This window comes from Leucoraja erinacea, chromosome 16 (assembly GCF_028641065.1).
Source record: "Leucoraja erinacea ecotype New England chromosome 16, Leri_hhj_1, whole genome shotgun sequence".
NCBI lineage: Eukaryota > Metazoa > Chordata > Chondrichthyes > Rajiformes > Rajidae > Leucoraja > Leucoraja erinaceus.
The window spans coordinates 23,636,086-23,659,088 of record NC_073392.1 but is presented as its reverse complement, the minus strand read 5'-3'; the positions used below and the strand labels follow the sequence as shown (position 1 = coordinate 23,659,088).

General features: G+C 44.4%; 1 protein-coding gene across 1 annotated transcript; it reads right to left on the bottom strand.

Moving 5' to 3' along the window:
• Window positions 1–3,262: 3,262 nt before the first annotated feature.
• On the bottom strand, window positions 3,263–21,177 carry LOC129704618 (rhodopsin). The gene is made up of 5 exons (XM_055647860.1): window positions 20,696–21,177; window positions 11,137–11,305; window positions 8,595–8,760; window positions 6,086–6,325; window positions 3,263–3,807 (listed from the first exon to the last, which is right to left on the bottom strand). The coding sequence occupies exons 1-5, from the start codon at window positions 21,054–21,056 to the stop codon at window positions 3,679–3,681; spliced, it is 1,065 nt and encodes a 354-aa protein (XP_055503835.1). The 5' UTR covers window positions 21,057–21,177; the 3' UTR covers window positions 3,263–3,678.
• Window positions 21,178–23,003: the final 1,826 nt, after the last annotated feature.

The following is a 23,003-nucleotide window of genomic DNA, read 5'->3' as shown; positions in this document are numbered from 1 at the left end:
CTATTAATGAATTTGGCTTCAGGTGTAGATAACTGTGATGAGCTCTTCCTTACTGAGAGATCAATATAAATAAACAAGTGGGGATGGTGCCGGCTTGTTTCACTTGCATCAGCAGAATCCAAACTTCAAATCACAATTATGGGTTATTTAAAAAGGTGATTTTACCATCAACTGAACTTTTCACCATCAACATTGCCTTTTGTTCAGTGGTTTCTGGAATTGTCACCTTGATTCTTTCTTGTTTCTCAAATTATTTTATTCTGTATTTTTGCATTTACTGTCTTGATCAAGTTATTTAAAGGCAATACCAACTGATGCTCTTGAATTACTTGGTATCAAGAACAGCTACTCTTCCTGCTTGATGGACTGACTGTCCCACTTAAACTGCCCCATTCCCATACCAGCTTAATACCAATGTGTGTTTCATTCACCCCAAAATCATGGTCAGCTCACACATGGGCAGGGAAAACTGCACCTGTTTATAGGTATGTTACAAAACCTGCCTGAATCGTCATTGGGAATCTGCCCTCAGCCATGTCCGCGATTTTGGCGCTGTTTGGAGGGGGCGGGTTTAAAACGCGATTTTTACTAGGCTGTTCTAATCGCAGATGTTCAGCCTAGTAAATCATTAACGAAAAATCGCTGCAAGACCCGGTCGCAAAAGGTATTATTAGTTTTATAGGCCTCGATAATATAGTTATAATAGTTTTTAAATTACTCTCTGATTCCGCAACCTCTCGCAGCCCCAGGGTTTTATAAAGCAAACAATTAAAGGTATGTACCTTATTTTTACATTAAGTGGGGCATATATATAACCCTGTAATTAAAGTTTTCTATAGCGAGTAGTTCATTTTGGGCTTTTTATATCCCGCAGTATTTTTCTCGGCATTTGAGGGCACTAATCCAGCGCGATGCGAACGTTCTAAACCAGCGCGTTCACAGAAACCCACTAGAAAGCCGATTTAAATGGGCGTTTATTTACAGCAATTGAACACTAAATTCCTTCCATTTGGCCTATAAATTAATGTAAATTAGATATAAAAATCATGTTATATTGTGAATTATTTGTGAATAATCTTTGGACACTTAGGCTATTTAAAAATGTTAATCTTTCCTTAAGAAATGGGCTTTTGACTATCCAAGATCACAGCTTTTTTGTAATGTCCATTGAAAATCAATAGGGAACAAGATGCTAATTTCCGAGTATGAAAATGGCCATAACTTTGTTAATACTTGAGATATGAAAGTGAATTTGGTGTCAAATTAAACTTATTGTTATGCTTTATCTGATGGGATAAATTGCAGACTTGATTTTTAAAATCTCAAAATTTTGTAACATTGCTACTGTTTATCACCTACCATCCTCCCTCAATGGTCAATGGTCAATGGTCCCCCATGTTGATCAACCCTCAGAACAAACTCTGACAGTAGCAAGCGTACAGAATGCACTGAGTGAGGGCTTCAATGTCCATTTACTGAGTCATGTATTGACTCAATATAGGGGCAGCACCGTGGTGCAGCTGGTAGAGCTGCTGCCTCACAGCGCCAGAGATCTGTGTTCGATCCTGACCTTGGGTGCTGTCTGTGTGGCGTTTGCATGTTCTCCCTGTGACTGTGTGGGTTTCCTTTGGATGCTCGGCTTTCATTCCACATTAAAGACGTGTGGGTTTTTAGGTTTATTTTCCCCTGTAAATTGTTCTTAATGTGTAGGGAATGAATGAGAGAGTGGGATCCCAATGAAGCAGTGCCAATGGTCGGCATGGTCTCGGGCCGAAGGGCTTGTTTCTGTTGTATCTCTGATTACATTTCATTTTTTTATTATAGATATTTAACTAAAGTAATGTTGACCAAGGATTCTAGGTAACCCAGAAAATGCCAGCTTCCCAGTATCCGTTGGCTTCATCAAGCTTACAACCTGGAAGACGTGAAGTCTTCCTTTCCCCCTACACATGCTTGTCAGCAGCCCCAGCCTGCTCCCTGTAGAAGTATTAGATTGTCCATTCTCTTGCTGAGGCCCAGCAGGTCCTGTGATTAACATGCTCCCACTGCTCTGTTGGGCTGCAGTCTGATTTTGTGGCTTCCGTCTTCAGCCTTCTGCTTACCTCAGCTGCTCATCTGGGAGTTGCCGTCGGAGTATCGATGTCAGGACAGTGTGCTGAAGGTGTTGGCAGTATTCCCATGCATCTGCTTGCCCTTGCCCTTCTTGCTGCATAAGTCAAGGGTTTGGAAGATGTTGTCGGAGTAGCCCGGATCAGTAGCTGCAGTCATTTTGCATTTGGTGCTCACTGCAGATATTGTGGTGGAGGGAATGAATAACAAGGGTGGTGGACGCGGCAACAACCAAGCGGGATCTTTGTCCTGGTGAGTGTCGAGCTTCTTGAGAGTTGCTGGAGCCGAGGTCGCTATGCCTGATGTGTACCTTGCTACTGCTGGGAAGGCCTTGGAGTTTCTGGTGAGTCATTCACAGTAGGATCCCATCCCTGACTTGTTCTCATAGCTATAGTGTTTACACGGATGGTGCAGCAGAGGTTCTGGTCAGTGACTAATGCGAAGATACTGGAATGATGGATGGAGAGAAAGGCAAGCCCGCAGTGCTACAGGCCCTTTGCCAAACCCCACGGGAGCACCACACTGACAAATGAGTGCCCTTCTGATTTGTCAGGGTAGTAACCTGGATAGGACAGTGTGAACCATTCATATTGTCTTGCTTCAAGCACGTTTTACAATATTCCTCCAGTCAATCCTTTAACCTCGGTTGCTTGCAGCGGTTCAATTTTGTCTGTTATGTATCGATGGACTGATGGGGGGAGGTGGACCAAAGAGGGGGGAAGAATTGCCTGAAGGGGTCGACAGAGATGGACGAGATGGGGAAACGGACCAGGGGTGGGGGAGACGGAGCGGAGGGCATGGTTTACAGGGGAAGACTGGGCCCAGGGGGAAGGTAGTTCACGACAGGATGCAAAGGTTGATGATTTCAACTCAACCTATTGGGACCAGGGACGAACTAAGGGAAACAAATCTCAAAGGGGCAAAAGCCATAATGGAGACATCATGAAAAGATTTCCAGAGTAAGTGGGGGGAAGATGATTTGAAAGAGCTCTGATTCTCCAATAGGAAGAAAGACCTGGGCTTAATTCTGACCCGCTGAGTTACTCCAGCTTTTTGTGTCCATCTGGGCTTTATTAGAGTTAGCAGCCCACCAAGGTGGGAATGTAACCTCTGAAGGCAGCTTTACACAGAAATAATTCCAGAAGACAGGCTATTTGCAACGTGCTCTTTATTAACTAGTATTGGTTCTAGATCTGCTAGATTGCATCGCGCTAAAGGGACTGATAAGAGGTAATTTTTACAAAGCATTTGGACTTTATAAAGAATGGGAAGTGCGAGAGACCATGTCTGCCAGCATGTATGAAACAATTTACAACATCTTCACAACATAGCTGGTTCGGATGTTCACCATTGGACTCGTAGTTTTATCACAAAGCTCAGGATGAAACGATTGGCTCTGTACAAGTATTTGTCACGCAGTTGGAAAGTTCCACTATCTGATGCTGCTGAAATTCTCTGGGTTTGGAAATCTTGGGCCTTCAAACCTCAACACAATCAGTTTGTTTGGAAGGGGCAGCATTGAGGTGCAGTACCAGCATCTGGCTCCATTGAATTGGCCGAGCTGAGGGTTTACGCAGGGGCCACCTGGCTGGAGGAGACGGACGAAGCCTCTGTCTTGCTGGCACTGGCTGAGGTGGATTCCTCCTCTTCGAATGGGTTCTTGCCTAAGCAAATCGTGGTGATCATGCAGTTACGGAACTATGGGAGAGAAGGAGAGAGTTATTCTGCACCCAACAATAAGTCCAGGGAGAGCCAGATCTGAGAGCAAAGTCAGGACCTTGGTGACTTGTCTAGAAAGCCACTAACACACTCAACTTAGAAATTGCATCTCATTTTGCAAGCAGGTATTGGGTACGGGGAAGTAATGAAAGGTCACTGCATAGTGCAGATAGTGCCCATACATTAGGAAGGGGACAGAGCCTGAGAAAATACAGAGCTAGAGGAACAGAGAGCGGGAGACGGAGAGACAAGAATAAAAAGAGGGAAAGTCAGGAATACAAAGAGGGCGAGACAAGGGGGGATTGTAGACGTAAGGATCGGCAGATGCTGGAATCTTGCTTAGAACAAAAAGTGCCGTAGTTACACAGCAGGTCAGGCAACATCTCTGGGGGACATGGATAGCTCAGAGGGAGACAAGGAACAGAGAAGAGGAATACAGAGAGAGTGAGAGAGAGAACACAGTGACTTAGTCAGAGGGTGAATTAGAGAGAGAGGGATAAAGAAACAAAGGGAGAGGAAAAGGAGAGAGAGAGAGAGAGAGAGAGAGAGAACAGAATGAGAAGGAAACAGTGAGAGAGAGAAATAAAATGAGAGGCAGGAACATTGAGTGCACATCGGGAAATGGAGGGCTTATGAAAAGTCTCAAAGGAAGGACAAGCAGGGAGAAGTTCATGTTTATGGGGATAATTAAGGGCTAAAGGGTTTACTTCAAAGTAAGGAGTATTATGGGTAAAGTTGAAGAACTAGAGCCTGGATCAGTGCTTGGAATTATGGTGCTGTGGCCATGACAGGAACTTGGTTGTGACGGGGACATGACTGGCAGCTCAACATGCCTGGATGTCGATGTTTCAGATGATCTAGAGAGGGATAAACTAAGTGATGGGGTTGTTTGACTAATCTGTCAGCTGATCAAAGTGCAGGGTCCAGTAACGAGGAGGTGAGGCAAGGTGAGGGAAATGTGGATGACCAAACGGATTGTTTTCTGGCATTTTGTGTGACATTTTTCAGGCAGGAGTTCATCAAATCCTTAGGCTAATTTATACCAGAAAGATCACATTATTTTTTGCAATTAAATAACTCTGTAAAAGCCAAATTCTGATTATGTTTATGATTTTTTTAAATCATTTATCACCTGATTTGATGGTTTTCTGATGCCTAAAGCATTTGCAGCAACACGTGAGTAGCGACGCCCCTTTGATCACGTGTGAAATGGGTGATTTAAAAGCAGTGAAACCATTTGTATATTTATTGTTTCTTTTTCATTGTTTATATTTTGTTTAAGCTTTCCATTGAAATACTCAATGATGAATAGAACTGAAAATCATGAAATAAAAATCTCGTTTGCTCACCTATTTTATCGATGTCTAATTCTGAGTTCCCTCCCGATTTCTGACCTCGTCAATGCTAGAACGTTTTTTTTTGCACTCGTCGTGATTAAAAACATTTTTCAAACAACGCATTATAATGCCCCCTTGACATGGACTATGGGCCTCGTGGTAGGTTATGTGGAGACATTTTGCAAGGGAGCTGAGACTCATTGGTTTGTAAAAATCTTTTTGTACTTTTTCATTCTTTTCTCGTAAATGTGTTGCTTCTAGTTTACTATAGAAATGTTTAATTCCGTTAAACTTTCATTGCTTGTTGCTATGTTGTTGTGCACTGTAGCAAAGGGAATCGAAAGTGATCGGGTTCTACATAACACCATGTATCATTGAAAGTATGCTCCTGTCTACACCGATACTTTTGGTTCCGGGAAAATTGCTAGTAAATTAACATTAAAATCGATGAAAGGTTACTATTTTTTTTCCATTTATGTATATTAAAATAATAATAATACATTTATAAATTTTATTTTCAAATTTTGAAAGCATTAAATTTGGTTGATTTGATCACAAATTAGCTCAAATGGGTCATATTTAGGCCCATTTTTAATGCTGTGGTATTTCGTTATAATTTAGGAACTTTCAAATTTGGCCACCCATCTCACAGGTTGGAACTCACCCATATGGATATGCAGGGAATGGAAGGATATGGATTTATGTGCAAGTAGATAAGTGATGGTCTTGGCATCATATTTGGCACAGGCCTGTTCTTGTGTTGTACGGTTCAGTTTTATGTTAATTGACAGTGAGGTAACACACTAAGACAGGGAGAGACTGGGATAGATATATGTAGTGCCAGAGATATTCAAGTTCAGAGAGAGGGGGAGAAGGAGGGAGGGAGGGAGATGATGAGTAAGTTAATGTTGGACTCGTACCTGTTTGTTCATCAGGATGTAAATGAGAGGGTTGTAGACAGCTGAGGATTTGGCAAAGAAAGCTGGTACGGTCATGAAGAAAGGGGTAAAATCGCAGCCCTGATTGATGAAGATATAGAAAGCTACTGAAGCATACGGCACCCAACAGATCAGGAAGGCCACAACCATGATGATCACCATGCGGGTGACTTCCCTCTCAGCCCTCTGAGTAGACTCGGACTCTTGTTGCTGAGCTGCAGCCTATGGATAAAAAAAGAAGGCAAAGGGAGCACCAGGTTTAACAGTACGTGTCTCCACATCCACACAGCCTACTTCAGGAATCAGCTGAGCCAGGCACAGGGCCCTGGGATCTATATGCTACTTGATGCCTCATTCACATGGGCCGTGAGTCGGAGGGTAAGTCACTGCTCAAAGTAAAGTTTTGTTCAGAGATGCAGCATGGAAACAGACCCTTCGGCCCAACAAGTCCATGCTGACCAATGATCACCTGTCCACGAATACTATCCTAGATACTAGGGACAATTTACATAACCCAATTAACCTACAATTCTGCACGCATTTGGAATGTGTGAGGAAACTGTAGCACCCGGAGATAACCCATGTGACCTCACGGAGAAAGTACAAACTCCATACAGAGAGCACCCATAGTCAGGGTTTGGTGATATGGTCACAAGCCCAATTGGCAAAGTTCAGAAAGTGAGTTCACATTAGGCAGGAAATGGTGTTGGGTAGACTGATGGGACTGAAGGCTGCTAAATCCCCAGGGCCTGATGGTCTGCATCCCAGGGTACTTAAGGAAGTGGCTCTAGAAATTGTGGATGCATTGGTGATCATTTTCCAATGTTCTATAGATTCAGGATTTGTTCCTGTGGATCGGAGGGTAGCTAATGTTATCCACTTTTTAAGAAAGTCGGGAGAGAGAAAACAACAAATTATAGACCAGTTAGCCTGATATCGGTGGTGGGGAAGATGCTGGAGTCAATTATAACAGATGAAATAGCAGCACATTTGGATAGCAGTAACAGGATCAGTCCGAGTCAGCATGGATTTACAAAAGGAAATCATGCTTGACTAATCTTCTGGAATTCTTTGAGGATGTAACTAGGAAAATGGACAAAGGAGAGCCAGTGGATGTAGCATACCTGGACTTTCAGAAAGCATTTGATAAGGTCCCACATAGGAGATTAGTGGGTAAAATTAGACCACATGGTATTGGGGGTAGGGTACTGACATGGATAGAACATTGGGTGGCAGACAGGAAACAAAGAGTAGGGATTAACGGGTCCCTTTCAGAATGGCAGGCAGTGACTAGTGGGGTGCCGCAAGGTTCGGTGTTGGGACCCCAGCTATTTACAATATACATCAATGATTTAGCTGAAGTGATTAAAAGTAACATTAGCAAATTGGCAGATGACATAAAGCAGGGTGGCAGTGTGAACTGTGAGGGGGGTGCTATGAGGATGCAGGGTGACGAGGACAGGTTGGGTGAGTGGGCAGATGCATGGCAAATGCAGTTTAATGTGGATAAATGTGAGGTTATCCACTTTGGTGGCAAAAACAGGAAGGCAGATGGCTGAATGGTGTCAAGTTGGTAAAGGGGAAGTACAACGAGATTTAGGGGTCTTTGTACATCAGTCACTGAAAGTAAGCATGCAGGTACAGCAGGCAGTGAAGAAAGCAAATGGCATGTTGGCCTTCATAACAAAAGGAGTTGAGTATAGGAGCAAAGAGGTCCTTCTGCAGTTGTACAGGGCCCTAGTGAGGCCATACCTAGAGTATTGTGTGCAATTTTGGTCTCCAAATTTGAGGAAGGACATTCTTGCTATTGAGGGAGTGCAGCTTAGGTTCACGAGGTTAATTCCCGGGATGGCGGGACTGTCATTTGCTGATGGAATGGAGCGGCTAAGCTTGTTTACTCTGGAATTTAGGATGAGAGGGGATCTTATTGAAACATATAAGATTATTAAGGGTTTGCACAAGCTAGAGGCTGGAAACATGTTCCCGATGTTGGGGGAGACCAGAACCAGGGGCCACAGTTTAAGAATAAGGGGCATGCCAATTAGAACAGAGTTGAGGCAAACCTTTTTCACACAGAGGGTTGTGAGTCTGTGAAATTCTCTGCCTCAGAAGGCAGTGTAAGCCAAATCTCTGTATGGTTTCAACTTGGACAGAGCTCTTAAAGATAGCAGAGTCAGGGGATATGGGGAAAAGGCAGGAACGGGTGAATGATCAGCCATGATCACATTGAATGGCAGTGTTGGCTCGAAGGGCCAAATGATCTACTCCTGCACCTATTGTCTATCGTCTATTGAGTTCAATAAAGCACCAGTAAATAAAATAATTGTGAAAGGTTCAGAGGCACAAATGTCTTTTTCGGGAAGGGCCTCCAGACTAACACTGCATGGTTAAAGCTTCCTGCCTTCGATGATACCATATCCACACCACATTACTTCTGGAGACTAAAGAGTGCTTTAGTATGTGTTCAGACAAAGAGAATTTATAAATGTACCTCTTTGACTGTGCAGACCAGACGCCCGTAGCAAAAGAATATAACGATCAGTGGAATAGTGAAATGGACGACGAACATATAGATGACAAAGGATTCATTGTTCACTTCAGGCTTCATGGTATAGTAGTCAACCCCACACGAACACTGTAATCCCTCTGGGATATACCTACAAAGGAAATGGACCCCAGGTCAAAGAAACCAAGGCAAATGTATATACAGAACCTTTCACAAGCTCAGACAGTCCCAAATTAATAATGACAGCTGCCCATAGTCACTATTGTCATGTGCTAAATGTGGTTATTGGTTTACTCACCAAAAAAGCTATTTCAAACATCAGTGATAAAATGATCAAGTCTGTTTTATCAAGGTTGGTTAAGGAATAAATATTAGTTCAGACGCAGGTAAGACATCTCAAAATTAATGCAATGGAATATTGATATACAATGATGCATTGAACAGGCCTAAATTGGGCATGCCTCTTGCATAGAAGCGAGACATATGAAATTGAGCCATCCCATAATACTGCATACGAGGTCAGGATAAACCTTCTAGCTTAGTCATTGAGGTGGAGCTTCCCTTGGGCCAGTTAATCCAGTGGCAGGAATGCTCAACTGCCTTAAAACTGGCACCTTCACCGAGTTTGGAATGAGTACGCTGGACCCATCGGGTGCACACGGTGATGTTAATGGCTAGTGTTGCTGCTTCACTGCTCGAAGAAGTTAGATTCAGTACTGACCTCCAAGGCTTTCTATGTGGAGTTGGTTAGTTGGCATGGTAAATTACCCCAGGTGTAGTGTAAATGGCAAAACATTCATAGGGAAGCTGATGGGCATGTGTTAGGGAGAATATGTTCCAGGAGAAAAGGGAACAATGAGAAGGGAGATGGGACTAATAGAATTGTTCTATGGACACTGGTATGGACCCTGGAGGCTGAATTAAGTAAGTAATTCTGATGGGGTCTACTTTAAGAACTTTAAATAGATTTCAACTATTTATTCAGACAGAACAATTCTGGTGTGAGAGATCAGATGCAGATGAGACACCAAATATATTGGGAAGTAAGTCTCTGGTGATCTCCCCTCCACAGCCTCCACCCTTATAGTACCCCAACCCCGCACTGCCCATTTTCAACTCCTTCCTAAAACCCACAGGCAGGACTGCGATGGCAGACCCATTATTATTACTGACACTCCGGTCCCACAAAACTAATTTCCAAATAACTCAATTGGGAGTTGAGCCTCCTTGGCCAGTCCCTAATGTCCTACACTCAGACTCTCTTCACTACTTCAATTCCTTGGCCCCTGTTGCCTCATCTTTACTGTGGACATCCAGTCCAATCACACCTCCGTTCCCCACCAGGAAGCCTCAGGGCCCTCAAGATCCGCTTTGAACACAGGTCCTATCATTTGCCCTCTACTAACACTCTTCTTACCCGGTAGAACTTGCCCTCACCCTCAACAACTTTTCTTTCGACTCCTCTCACTTCCTTCAAGATAGTGTAGCCATGGGCCATCACATGAACCATAGCTATGCCTTCCAAGCATCTCTTCCAACCTCGCGTACTGCACTCGGTGTTTCTGATGTGGTCTCTTTAGCAGTAGTGAGACAAACAGAGGCTACACGGCTATTTCACTGGACATGTGCTCTGTCTGCCAATGACTACTGGATTTCCTGCATTGATAACTATTTTAATCCCCCTTCATATTCCAATAGACGTAAATGACCTTAATCTATTCTGACGAAGTGTCTCGACCCAAAACGTCACCCATTCCTTCTCTCCAGAGATGCTGCCTGTCCCGCTGCGTTACTCCAGATTTTTGTGTCTATCTTTGATCTCCTCCTTTGTCAGAGTGAAACCACATGCAAACTGGTGGAACCCAATGGTGTTACCATTGAAATCTACCCAATTTCAAGTAATGCTCCCCCTACCCCCCTCTCTTTTCCCTGCCACCCGCCCAGCCCAGTACACACACATTTCTCCCACCAACCCTGTCACTCTGCTCCTTTTGCATCCTCCGTACACCCACCCCCGTCCCACAGTTCCCTTTCATCCCTCCCTCTCTTCCCCCCTTCCCTGTCCCATTCCACTCGTACCCCTCCATTATATCTCTCCCTCCAGCTTTATATTTCATTCTTCCATTTCTCTCCTTATTTGACACCTTTTGACTCCTCTTTCACCTTTAACTGTTGTCACCTACTTCATCCATCTGCCCATCACACCTCCTCTAACCTGGGACTTGCCAGGCTCTGTCATGCTCCCACCTCTATTTTCCAGCTTTCTCCCCACTAATCAATTAGGCTGAAGAAGGGTCATGACCCAAAATGTTATCTTGGGTCATGACCTGACAATGACAATTAAATTAAAAATTGAATCTGAATCTGTCCATGCCCCCCACAGATGTTGCCTGACCCACTGAGTTTCTTCAGCACGTTACTTTTTTGCTCAAGTTGAGAAGTAACTTAGCTGTTGGAGAGGATTCCTGTGAAATGAGGAACAAGGTGGGAGGCAAAGGACAATAAGGGAATTACAAAGTATCTCTACCTGGACCATCCGACAAGAGGGGGGCCTGCACAAGAGAGGGCCATGATCCATGTGAAAACAACGCCAATGATGGCATGCTGGCTGCCAAATCGGAAGTTGGCCATAGGTTTACAAACAACCATATAGCGCTCAATTGCGAGAACCACAAGGCACCAAAGACCGACTTCACCTGAGGGACAGAATCAGAGAGGAAAGGTGGTTAATTCATGTGGTTACAAAAACACCAAATCAATTCCACTCCTAAACCCATACATGATAAAATCAAGAAACCCAGCAGCAAAATCACCTCTAAAGACAACAGCACCTCCAACTTCATTCAAAGTACAGCAAACTCCAAGAACCAATGACAACGTCACTTCCAAACTAAAAAACAGCATCATATCCAACACACACGATAGCATCAGCTCCAACAAAGTAACTTGCCTTCTTCAACACAAGACAATTTTCACAATTTCCAAAACAATCCAACAAAGTGAGTAGCAATAAGTATAATGACATCACCTGCAATATAGCCAAAGACAATAGGAGGCAAACACAACTCCCTGACAAAAACTAACTAGCACAGTTATAAATACGCGATGAGGAACCGTTTGTGAATACAAATATAGGTCAGAGGCAGAGAAATTGCCATTGGGAACAAAGGGCAGAACAATTTTGGTTGTGTCTTTACAGAGGACACAGGTAACTTTCAGATATCTTGAAAAACACATGATCTCGAGAGACAGGGGACAAAGAACATAGAACAAGAATAGTACAACACAAGAACGGGCCCACAATGTTTGTGCCAGACATGTTGCCAAGTTAAACTGATCTCATTTGCCTGTACAAGATCCATCTCCCTCTATTCTTTGCACTTCCATGTGCCTATCTATAAGCCTCTCAAACACTACTATCGTATCTCCTTCCACCACAACCCCAGGCAATGTGTTCCACCACTCTCCGTTTAAAAACATTTGCCCCGCTCAGCTCCATTAAATTCTCCCCTTATCACTTTTATAGCCATGCCCCCTTAGTGTTTCATTTTCAGAGGTTTTACACCAGAAAGAAGTTATACCACATAGCAACAACCAATGCAATATTTACACCATCCAGTATTTACAGCCTTCAAGAATTACACTTGCAGAATCTATACCATGCAATATTTATATTGTGCAGAATGTACACTATAGAATTTACACTTTGTAGAATTTACACCATTTAGATTAGAAAGCATGTAAAATTTACAACAAGCAGAAAGTACATGCAGCATTTACACCATTGCAGAATTTACTCCATGTAGGATTGTACACTGTGATGAATGTACATCATGCAGAATGTAAACCTGCAGGATTAAACAGCATGCACAAGTGACACCATACAGAATCAATCCATGTGGAATTTAACATCATGCAGAATGTACATCATGCAGAATGTACATCATGCAGAATCAATACCATGCAGAAAAAAGCAATGCCAGTTTTACTCCACTGATTGTTTACACAAAGTTGGATTTTTACCTTTCAGAATTTGCACCATGCTGCGTCAGTAAATGCAATATTGACACCGTCTAGCATTGACAGCTTGGAGGATTTACACACACAGAACCAACACCATGCAGGACTTACATTATGTTGATTTTATACAATGCAAGATCCATTCCACTGATTTATGGAGATATACAACACAAGAACAGGCTAACTCATTCAACACCATGCAAGTTGACCCCACCCAGCAAAAACATTGCAGGGTTTACACCATGAAGGAATAACTCGATGCAAGATTGTCTCTATTCTATATTTACACAAATATATTCTACAAATATATTTCTATATTTAGGCATGCAGTTTTGCATTGTACTGAATGTACAAAAGTGCAAGATCTACCTCATGTAGAACAAATTATGTGCAGGATCTACATCATAATGTTATCCAGAATGTACATTGTGTGTTATACACCATTCATGATTGATAGCATGCATATTTACACATCGCCTTACATTAAGCAAGATTTATTGTATACCTGTACAAGATTTAGACTAGATAAAAATAACTTATTATCTGATTTAGTTACAGCTAGAATTGCAATCTGATCAGTTGACACTGTGCAAGGTTTGTATACCACCTGGTTTAGATGATGCACGAGTTGTATAGTGTGAGATTTACATAGTGCTTGACAAACATGGTTGTTACTGGATCTCACAGACTGAATGATGCACATAATACTCTGTTTACAAGACATGCACTTACATGTTACCTCATTTACAAAATGCACAATTTTAACAGTTCAAAAGTTACACTCCACAATTAGATGGTACATGATAAATGTGTTAAGAGTATTTTTGATGTGTGTCCCCGAGGCTGCGGGTCGCACAGATGGTTGCAATGAAAATTAGATTCAGAAATTGAAGATAAAAATCATAAAGAATCAATTGCAATACAGCAAAAATTAACACACTACCCAACCAACATGGTGACTGGTTGTCTGATAGACAGTGCCTAAATTGCACTGTAACTGGTTGACTGATAGACACACTGAGCAACTTACATCAGGACTGTTTGTCTGATACACACCCCATCACACCTACACCATGACTGGCAATCTGATACACATAGTGCACAATTGACACTGTCACTTGTTAACTGATTCACACAGTGCACAACTTACACTGTATCCGCTTGTCTGATACAAACACTGCCCAACATGCACTGTGGATTGTTGCACACACATTGCCCAACCTATTCTGTGACTGGCTGTCTGATATACACACACTGCCCAACTTAAACGGAGATTTGTGTATGAAGGAACTGCAGATGCTCGTTTAAACCGACACAATGGGACAACGGGACAGGCAGCATCTCTGGAGAGAAGGAATGTGTGACGTTTCGGGTTGAGACCCTTCTTCAGATTAGTTAGAGATAAGGGAAACGAGAGAAACAAAAGATATAGACGATGATGTTGAGAGATAAAGAATAAATATAAGATATGCAAAAGGTAACGGTGATAAAGGAAACCGGCCATGATTAGCTGTTTGTTGGGTGAAAACAAGAAGCGAGTGTGACTTGGGTGGGGGCGAGATAGTGAGCGAGAATACCGTGGCTACCTGAAGTGAGAGAAATCAATATCCATAGCACTGGGCTCTAAGCTGCCCAAGCAAAATATGAGATGCTGTTCCTCCAATTTGCATTTAGCCTCACTCTGACAATGGTGGAGACCTAGGACAGGGGTCTGTGTGGGAAAGGGAAAGAGAAGTAAAGTGTTTACCAACTGGGACATCAGGTAAAGACAAAGATTTTGTTGTCTCAAACAACACTGCAAAAAATACAGTGTGACTGGTCATCAGATACACACACACACTGCCCAATTTACCTACGGAGCAAAGAGGAGTGAAATGTAAAGCCCGAGGAAGGGATATAGTTGAAAGGCAACAGGAGAAGGAAAAAGGGGAAGGTATTGGGAGAAATGGGTTGACACAGGGAGGAGAGGGAGGGGGGGAGGAGTGATGGGGGATGTTGTTGCCTAAAATTGGAGAAATCAATGCACATATGTTGGGTTGTAATCTATCACTTGGGTACACACACTTCCCAACCAACATACAGACCATGACTAATTTACACCATAATTGGATGCCCAAATTTGCCCACCTTACACTGTGCCTGGTTGTCTGATGCACACTCTGTCCAACTTACACGATGACAGGTTAACAGATACACACACTGCACAAATTACACAGTGAACCGTCTCATACATGCATGGGCCAATTACACAACTTACACAAAGACTGCTTGCATGATCTACACAATACCTACCTTGCACTGTGACTGGTTGACTGATACATACATGTATCATACATGTACATACATGGCCCAGTTGTCTGACATACACACACACTGCCCAACCAATACCTTGACTGGGTGGCCGATACACACACTGCCCAACTTACACTTGCTGACACTATCGCCAGACAGGAATCACTGCCGTTGGTGACACCACATGCGTCTGTGCTCAGGCTTCTGGTTATGGTGCGGTGATCCCAGCCCAAATCAACCTGAATACTGCCAATCATTCCTCCCCAGCTTTCCTGTCTTTGGTAGCTGTTGCAATCTCAATCATCTTAAACCCCTTTGAAATTTGTTAAAATGCACAAACAATTGAAATAGTTAAAAGCTTAACATCATTAATAAGTAAAGTTAAAGCACTTACTGTATAATTATAAACATTATAGTAAATAGGAATAATTTGATGGTAACTTGTGTACTCTGTCGCTTCTGACTTTTTGTGCAGCAGACCAGACCTACCGAGATGGTGGTAGCCATGGTAGTCTGACCCAGTGCAGGATCTCGGTGGGAATGTCGGGAATCTCAGGAGCTCTGTTTCTCCCCCAGTGGAGAGCCCAGTGAGCTGACTGATTCTGATTTTTACAAATACTTGCCTCCTTAGACAACCTGGAACTCCTGTCTGCTGCTTCCAGGTTAACCAGTGCTCATTTTCAATAAATCATCGTCACTATTCCTCTCATCTCAACCATTGCAACAAGCTCTGCACTACTGAGGATCTCTCGATAAACCTGACACTCCCAAGGTGTGGTTCTTGCTGCAAGCAGAATCCACTCCCCCAAACCTGAATATAACTAGCCTTCCACCTTCCCTCTTCTAGAGAAAGATGGTCCATGCCGTTCCATCTCCCTCATAACACCTCTGTTCTGATGAATCCCCTTTGCAATTATTGTCTGTAACCTGGACCTATCCCATGTGTGTTCGCGAGGTCTGATATGGTCAACATGATTTATATGCATTCAATTCCAGAAATAAGTCCACCCTTCCGTTGCTGTTTGTGGAGTCACAGATCTATACTGCATGGAAATGGGCATATTGGCCCAACTTGTCCATGCCGACCAGGTTATTTATCTGAGTTTGTCCCACACGCCTGTCTCCATCTCATATCCCCATAAACCTTTCTTATCCATGTACTTGTCCGTGTATTTTAAATGTCATAATTGTACCGACCTATACCACTTCTCTGGCAGCTCATTCCATACATGCACCACCCTCTGTACAAAAAGATTGCCCCTCAATTCCCCTCTCAACTTGAATCTGTGCCCTCTAGTTTTAAACTCTCCTAACCTGAGGAATAGACTATGGTGGTAGAGTTGTTTTTAAGTTCGGTAGGGCACGAACAGGCTATGGACGAATAGACTATGGCCTTTGTGATTTTATAAACCTCGACAAAGTCATCCCTCAGTTTCTTCCACGCCAAGGAAAATGACCCATCCTATCCAGCCTCTCCTTAAACTGAAAGCCTCCAGTTATATTATATCCCTGTGAATCTTTTGTGTCCCCTTTCCAATTTAATGACATCCTCATGTAGCTGGGTGATGAGAACTGCACTCCAATTGTGGCCTTACCAACATCTTGCACAGCTGTAAGGCCATATTGATTTTCCTTGTATTTGTACACCTATGCCTGTTCATCCCATTCACACATTCAGATGTTTATGATCCTAAAATATCTCAGTTGCTTTTTATATACTTTGAATCATTTTGTTCAACGATTTTGCTTTTTCAAGTTGCCTTCTTTCACACACTCTTCTTGTTTCAGTTTAGTGCTCCTTGTGGTCTGACGGGAAATAGTTCAGCAAAACATTTAAGAGTAGGTTGTAATTTTTATTTGCGTAATTATTTGCAGTGATCAAGGTTGGAACGGCACCAGGACTCTTCCCTCCGACAGCACAGCAGAGGAAAAGAAAATGGGTAAGTTGGGGGGAGATTGTGGGGAAGTGTGATGGGAGGGTGGGAGAGACTGAGAGGTGGGGGAAGGGGAAGTGGGTAGATGGTGGTTGGGAAGGTGTGTGGATATTGGTAGGGGAGTGAAGAATGTGGGTAGGTTGGTGTGGAGTGTGGGTAAGAGGGTGAGGATGGAGGTGGTAGGGTATTTATACTAACCAGGACCTTCTCCATGTTCATCCTTGTTTCACTGATCCCGAGAGAGCCCACAGCAACTGGATCTCCCCTCCCCTCCCATCCCACGCTCCTTCTGATTGCTCTTCTTCCATTTCACAAGAGAAAAGAGAGAAAGACGTCTCTCTGCTGCAGGGACACCAGTCCAAAACAGCATCCTAGCTATGCGGAGTTTGTATGCTCTCCTGCAGTTAAGCAGGTTTCCCACCTATGTTCTGGTTTCATTCCAAATTCCATAGATCAGCTGGTGTAAATTACCCCTTCATGTAGCTTAATGACAAAAAATAAGTAGAGGGTTGTTAATAAGGTAGGCAATGTTGCAAGAGTTCTGTGAAATAGTAGAGGGGTCATGGGACCGAGAGCCAATATGGATCCTGCAGCTAACCAGCTTCCTTCTGCCTCGTGGTGAGTAAGTTGGGTTAATGCAATATTGTGCACCACATGAAATGTCCTTGCGTGCAATAAAGGACACAGGTTGCCTAAATTTGGAGAAATCAATGTTCATACCTTTGGGTTGTAAGGTACCCAGGCGGAATATGAGGTGCTGTTCCTCCACTCTGCATGTGGCCTCACTCTGGCAACGAAGGAAGCCCAGAACAGAAAGGTCAGTGTGGGAATGGGAAGGGGAGTTCAAATGGTTAGCAACCAGGAGATCCAGTAGGCCTTGGCGGACCAAGCGCAAGTGTTCAGCGAAACGGTCACTGAGTCCACGCTTGATCTTGCTGATGTACAGGAGGACACATTATGAATACTGGATACTGTAGATGAGTTTTGAGGTGTGCATGTGCCTCTGTCTCATCTGGAGGGACTGCTGAGACCCTAGATGGAGATAAGGTATAGGAACAGTTGTTACATCTCCTGCAGTTGCTGGATAATATATCAGGGGTGGGGAAGGTTTGGAGGGAAGGGATGATGAGTGAACCAAAGAATTGTGGAGGGAGCGGTCTATGCAGAAGACGGAAAGGGGTGAAGATGGGAAGATGTGACTGGTGGTGGGATCACGTTGGAGGTGACAAAAATGTCACAGTATGATGTGTTGGATGTGGAGGCTGGAGGGGTGAAAGGGGAGGACCCTTTCCTTGTTCTATCTGTGGGAAGGGGGAGCAAGAGCAGACTACAAGACACGGAAGAGACGTAGGTGAGGGATCCATCTATGACAGCCGGGAGAAAACCACGTTTACTAAAGAACGAAGGCACCTCAGATGCCCTAGAATGGAAAGTCTCATCTTGGGAGTAGATGTGGTGGAGACGAAGGAATTGAATGTAGGGAATAGCGTCTTGGCAAGAATAAGGTTGGGGGGGGGGGGGGGGGGGGGGGGGGGGGGGATAGGTGTGGTCCAGATAACAGTAGGAGCCAGTTGATTTATATTAGATATCAGTTGATAGTTTGTCCCTTATGATGGAAACAGAGAGATCAAGAAATGGGAGAGAGATGTCAGAGATAGTCCAGGTGAACTTGAGGGGAGGGTGACCGCTAGTGGTAAAGTTAATGAAGTCCACGAGTTCTGCATGGGTGCAGAAGGCAGACCCAATGCAGTCATTGATGTAGCGGAGAAAGAGTTGGGGGTTAGGACAGTGTACACCTGAAACAAGTTTGATGTAACTGACAAAAAGGCAGGCATAGCTGGGACCCAAGCAATAACATGCTTTGGGGGTGTTGACACTGGTATAAAGTAGGCACTAAGCACATGAGGTGAGGGTACTTAGGGATCTTTGACGGGACCAACAGGTCCCGGATGGCACCAGAGACACGTACTCAAGGCAGTCACCCCAGCCTTGCACCCACAGACCCGCACCCTCACCCAGTTGCAGGAGGTGAGGTTATGTGCAGTTCTTGTGTTCAAGGTGTCACTCTGCAGCAGAAAGCACACAATCCAAACCTAATCTCAAATATCAAAACAAGGTCTCCATAATGTTCCATCTCTTCAGCTGGACACCAAGGGACACCCAGTCCACTGATTGTTGGGAATACAACTTGTGGAAACTGTGAACGTTACGATTTAAATCAGATCTAATAGGAGGATTTGATTTTGAAACGGTTAGCAAATTAATCATTTTTATTGTTTATTAATTTATTTCCGTTTGCATCAATTTAATTTTCCATCAGCAACTGAAGCGTGTCCAATTGGGTTTCCATCTCCCATTAGTTTTCATCAACCCACTCCTCTCTTAGCCCAGAACCTCTTCCGGCTTTGTCAATGACACGACCTTCCCCATCACTAATCTGTAATCCAAATACTCTGAGCTCCACGCGCACCTTAATCAGTAAGTCTCTGCAAATCAGTTTTAAATGTTGCAATAAGATAATCGGCAGCAGTAAAGCTGACTGTTCAAATTTTCTAGGGAGAGTCCTCTAACATCACCTTCGTTGGAAGTGAGCCCAGATTAAGCGAATCCGTTGTCGTGTGTAATGTGTTATCACTCGACTGCTGACTGAAGATTCTCCTCCGACCAAGGGCTGGCTGCTCGTTAAGCAGTCCTTCCGAACACCGTAAATTTCAGAGTGATTGGTTGTGCGAAATAAGGATGTACAGCGAAGCACTCTGAAATTTACTCCATCTATTCTATTTAATCTTGCTCTAAAACCAGTTTAGATACTTTGGTAGTTTAGGGGACTTTCTTTTGTTCTTTTTCGATCTATCTATTCACTTTCTATTTTTTTCTTTTTTGTTTTCTTTCTCTCTTTTTTCATTTTCATAGTTTAGGTTATAAGGTTAAAAGTGAAGCCGTGCAATCATTGTATCATTTTAGATGCCAAATGTTTTATCTCTGTACAATTGCTGTGCAAAAATATAAAAATAAAAAAATAAAATAAATAAAACCAGTTTAGTCTCCCTGCAGTCACACTTTTACCCAACACTTCCTTATTTTCTCTCGACTACAACCTGTGCCTCCTGTCTCCCTATTGTTTCCTGACCATGAGTCAAATTGCTGGAGGAACTAACTCAGCGGGTCAGGCAGCATTTGTGGATGGAAATGCACAGACGATATTTTGGGCTAGGCCTGGACCACATGGATGGAGTAGAGGAGAAATAGCTGGTAGAGAGAGATGAACTAATGGGGTGGGGACAAGAGGAGACCCCACTCAAAACATTGTCTGTCCATTTTCCGCCACAGATGCTGCCTGGCCCATTGGATATATCCAGCAATTAGTTTATATTTTGCTTCTGATTCCCGCATTTGAAATTGACTGTGTCTCATACTGTTTCCTTCCAATTTCTGAAGATGGACATGGCTATCTCCTTCTCACACACACCGTTGCATCAGCCGGTCATCTGGACTGTATGTCCCTCATGATGGACCGCCCTGCAACGTTTTGCACCGGGCAAACCCACACCGGACACTGCTCTCATTAAAGCCCGCCCCACGGTGACCACAATGCAGCGATTGATCATATTGATTGGCGGTGCTAGCTCGGAGGGCCGAATGGCCTTCTCTTACACCTCGTTTCTATGTTCCCCACCAGCGGTCCGGTTTGAATGAGCCGCGGGTCCCGTGTGTGGTCCGGGCAGGTGGCGCCCCTTCCCCGGCCCGGCCCGCGTCTCATCCCCTTCCACCCCCGGGGAAACTGGCCACTGCCCGGCGGGAACCCAGACCTCACCATGAACGAGCCGGCCGACCACTTACCGCCGAGCGTGGCGAAGAAGCCCTCGAAGTTGCAGCCGGCGGGTCCGAAGATGAAGTAGCCGTTCATTGAGGTGATGATGGTGGTGGTGAAGCCTCCGAAGACCATGAAGAGATCGGACACGGCCAGGTTGAGCAGGATGTAGTTGAGCGGCTGCCGCAGCTTCTTGTGCTGGATGGTCACGAAGAGGGTGAGGAAGTTGACCGGCAAGCCGGTGAGGATGAGGAAGAACATGTAGGCGGCAAGCGCCGAGAACATCCATGGCTCGCCCAAGTAATACTGGGGGTAATCAAACGGGCTCCTCACTACCCCCGTCTTGTTGGACATGGGCACGTAGAAATTCTCCCCCTCTGTGCCGTTCATGACTGCAGTTGGTTGCGGGACTGGGCAGAGGCAAAATGTGTCGTTCTCTGCACCCGAGGGGAAGGGGTTGGGGGTGGGGGTGTGTAAACCGGTGAACTCCGATAGCTAAAGTGACAGTTTCCTCGCCGGGAGCTCCCTGCCCCTTATAAAGTCGCGGCCCCAGATTAACCTGGCCTGCTTGTCAGCAGAACGCAATTTAGGCCATAATAATCCAGCCGGCATCAGACAATATGATAAACTCATCAAGTTATTAACGTGTATAGATAGCGCCAGCTGGGAGAGGCGGCGAACCCCATCGCCGAAGGAGTCAGGAGCCTACATTACACAGACAGACAGACAGACAGACAAGTGCATGGCAACGCGCGTTGGTGTTTATGAAAAGGTTTTCCATCCGGTCCCATTTCAATCTTCCCCCTCCACCTTAAACTTATGGCCTCTCGTTTTAGACGCCCTACCCTGGGAAAAGCACCTCATAATATTATAAGGTAGACAAAAATGCTGGAGAAACTCAGCGGGTGAGGCAGAATCAACGGAGCGAAGGAAATAGGCAAAGTTTCGGGTCGAGGTCCTTCTTCAGAGTTTCTCCAGCATTTTTGTCTACCTTCGAGTTTCCAGCATATGCATCATAATATTATAAACATCATAATATTATAAACTTATTTAAGGTCCCCCCCCCTTTACTCCAGGGAATACAAGTCTAGCCTGCCCAGTCTCACATTATAGCTCAAGTGCTCCAGTACTTGTGAATCTTTTCAGGACGCTCATCACTTAATCACACCCAGAACTGCACACAGGGCCGAACTTACTATCTAAATTGGCGTCAAGTTGGGAAAAGGGGAAGTCACAACGGGATCTGGGGGTCCTTGTACATCAGTCTATGAAAGTAAGCATGCAGGTACAGCAGGCAGTGAAGAAAGCGAATAGCATGTTGGCCTTTATAACAAGAGGAGTCAAGTATAGGAGCAAAGAGGTCCTTCTGCAGTTGTACAGAGCCCTAGTGAGACCACACCTGGAGTATTGTGAGCAGTTTTGGTCCCCTAATTTGAGGAAGGGCATTCTTGCTATTGAGGGGGTGCAGCATAGGTTTACAAGGTTAATTCCCGGGATGGCGGGACTGTCATATGCTGAGAGAATGGAGCAGTTGGGCTTGTACACTCTGGAGTTTAGAAGGATGAGATGGGATCTCATTGAAACATTTTAGATTGTTAAGGGTTTGGACACGCTAGGGGCAGGAAACATGTTCCCGGTGTTGGGGGAGTCCAGAACCAGGGGCTACAGTTTAAGAATAAGGAATAAGCCATTTAGAACAGAGACGAGGAAACACTTTTTCTCACAGAGAGTGGTAAGTCTGTGGAATTCTCTGCCTCAGAGGCCGGTGGAGGCCGGTTCTCTGGATGCTTTCAAGAGAGAGCGAGATAGGGCTCTTAAAAATAGCGGAGTCAGGGGATATGGGGAGAAGGCAGGAACGGGGTACTGATTGGGGATGATCAACCATGATCACATTGAATGGCGGTGCTGGATCAAAGGGCTGAATGGCCTACTCCTGCACCTATTGTCTATTGTCAATACCTCAAAAGCTGTCTAACCAATGTTTTATACAAGTGTAACATTAGGTCCCAACTGTTGCACTTAATGCCCTGAATGATGAAGATCTGCAACAACATACACCTTCTTCCCCACCATGTGTTGAGCTGAAGGAGATGGGCAAGGTCCTTCACAGGTATTTCTCTTCTGTGTTTATTGCGAAAAAAAGATATGATGACTACGAAACTTGGGACAATTCATGGAAGTGTCTTAAGGACAGTCAGCATGACAGTCTCCCAGGCTTCATCTGTTGCACCGAACACCACAGCCCCACCTGGATCGGATCTGCCCCGCAAAGTGAGGGTCGCCCTGAACCGGCTCCGTACAGGGGTCAGCTGCTTCAACGCCAACATGCATCGCTGG

Bases quoted from the DNA above. Each gene is read 5' to 3' on its own strand.
- LOC129704618 (XM_055647860.1), bottom strand. From the start codon at position 21,056: ATGAACGGCACAGAGGGGGAGAATTTCTACGTGCCCATGTCCAACAAG. The intron at 6,326-8,594 runs GTACATTTATAA...TTTTATCCATAG, and splicing joins TGGTCTGCACAGTCAAAGAG to GCTGCAGCTCAGCAACAAGA. The intron at 3,808-6,085 runs GTACGAGTCCAA...TCTCTCCCATAG, and splicing joins ACATCCTGATGAACAAACAG to TTCCGTAACTGCATGATCAC.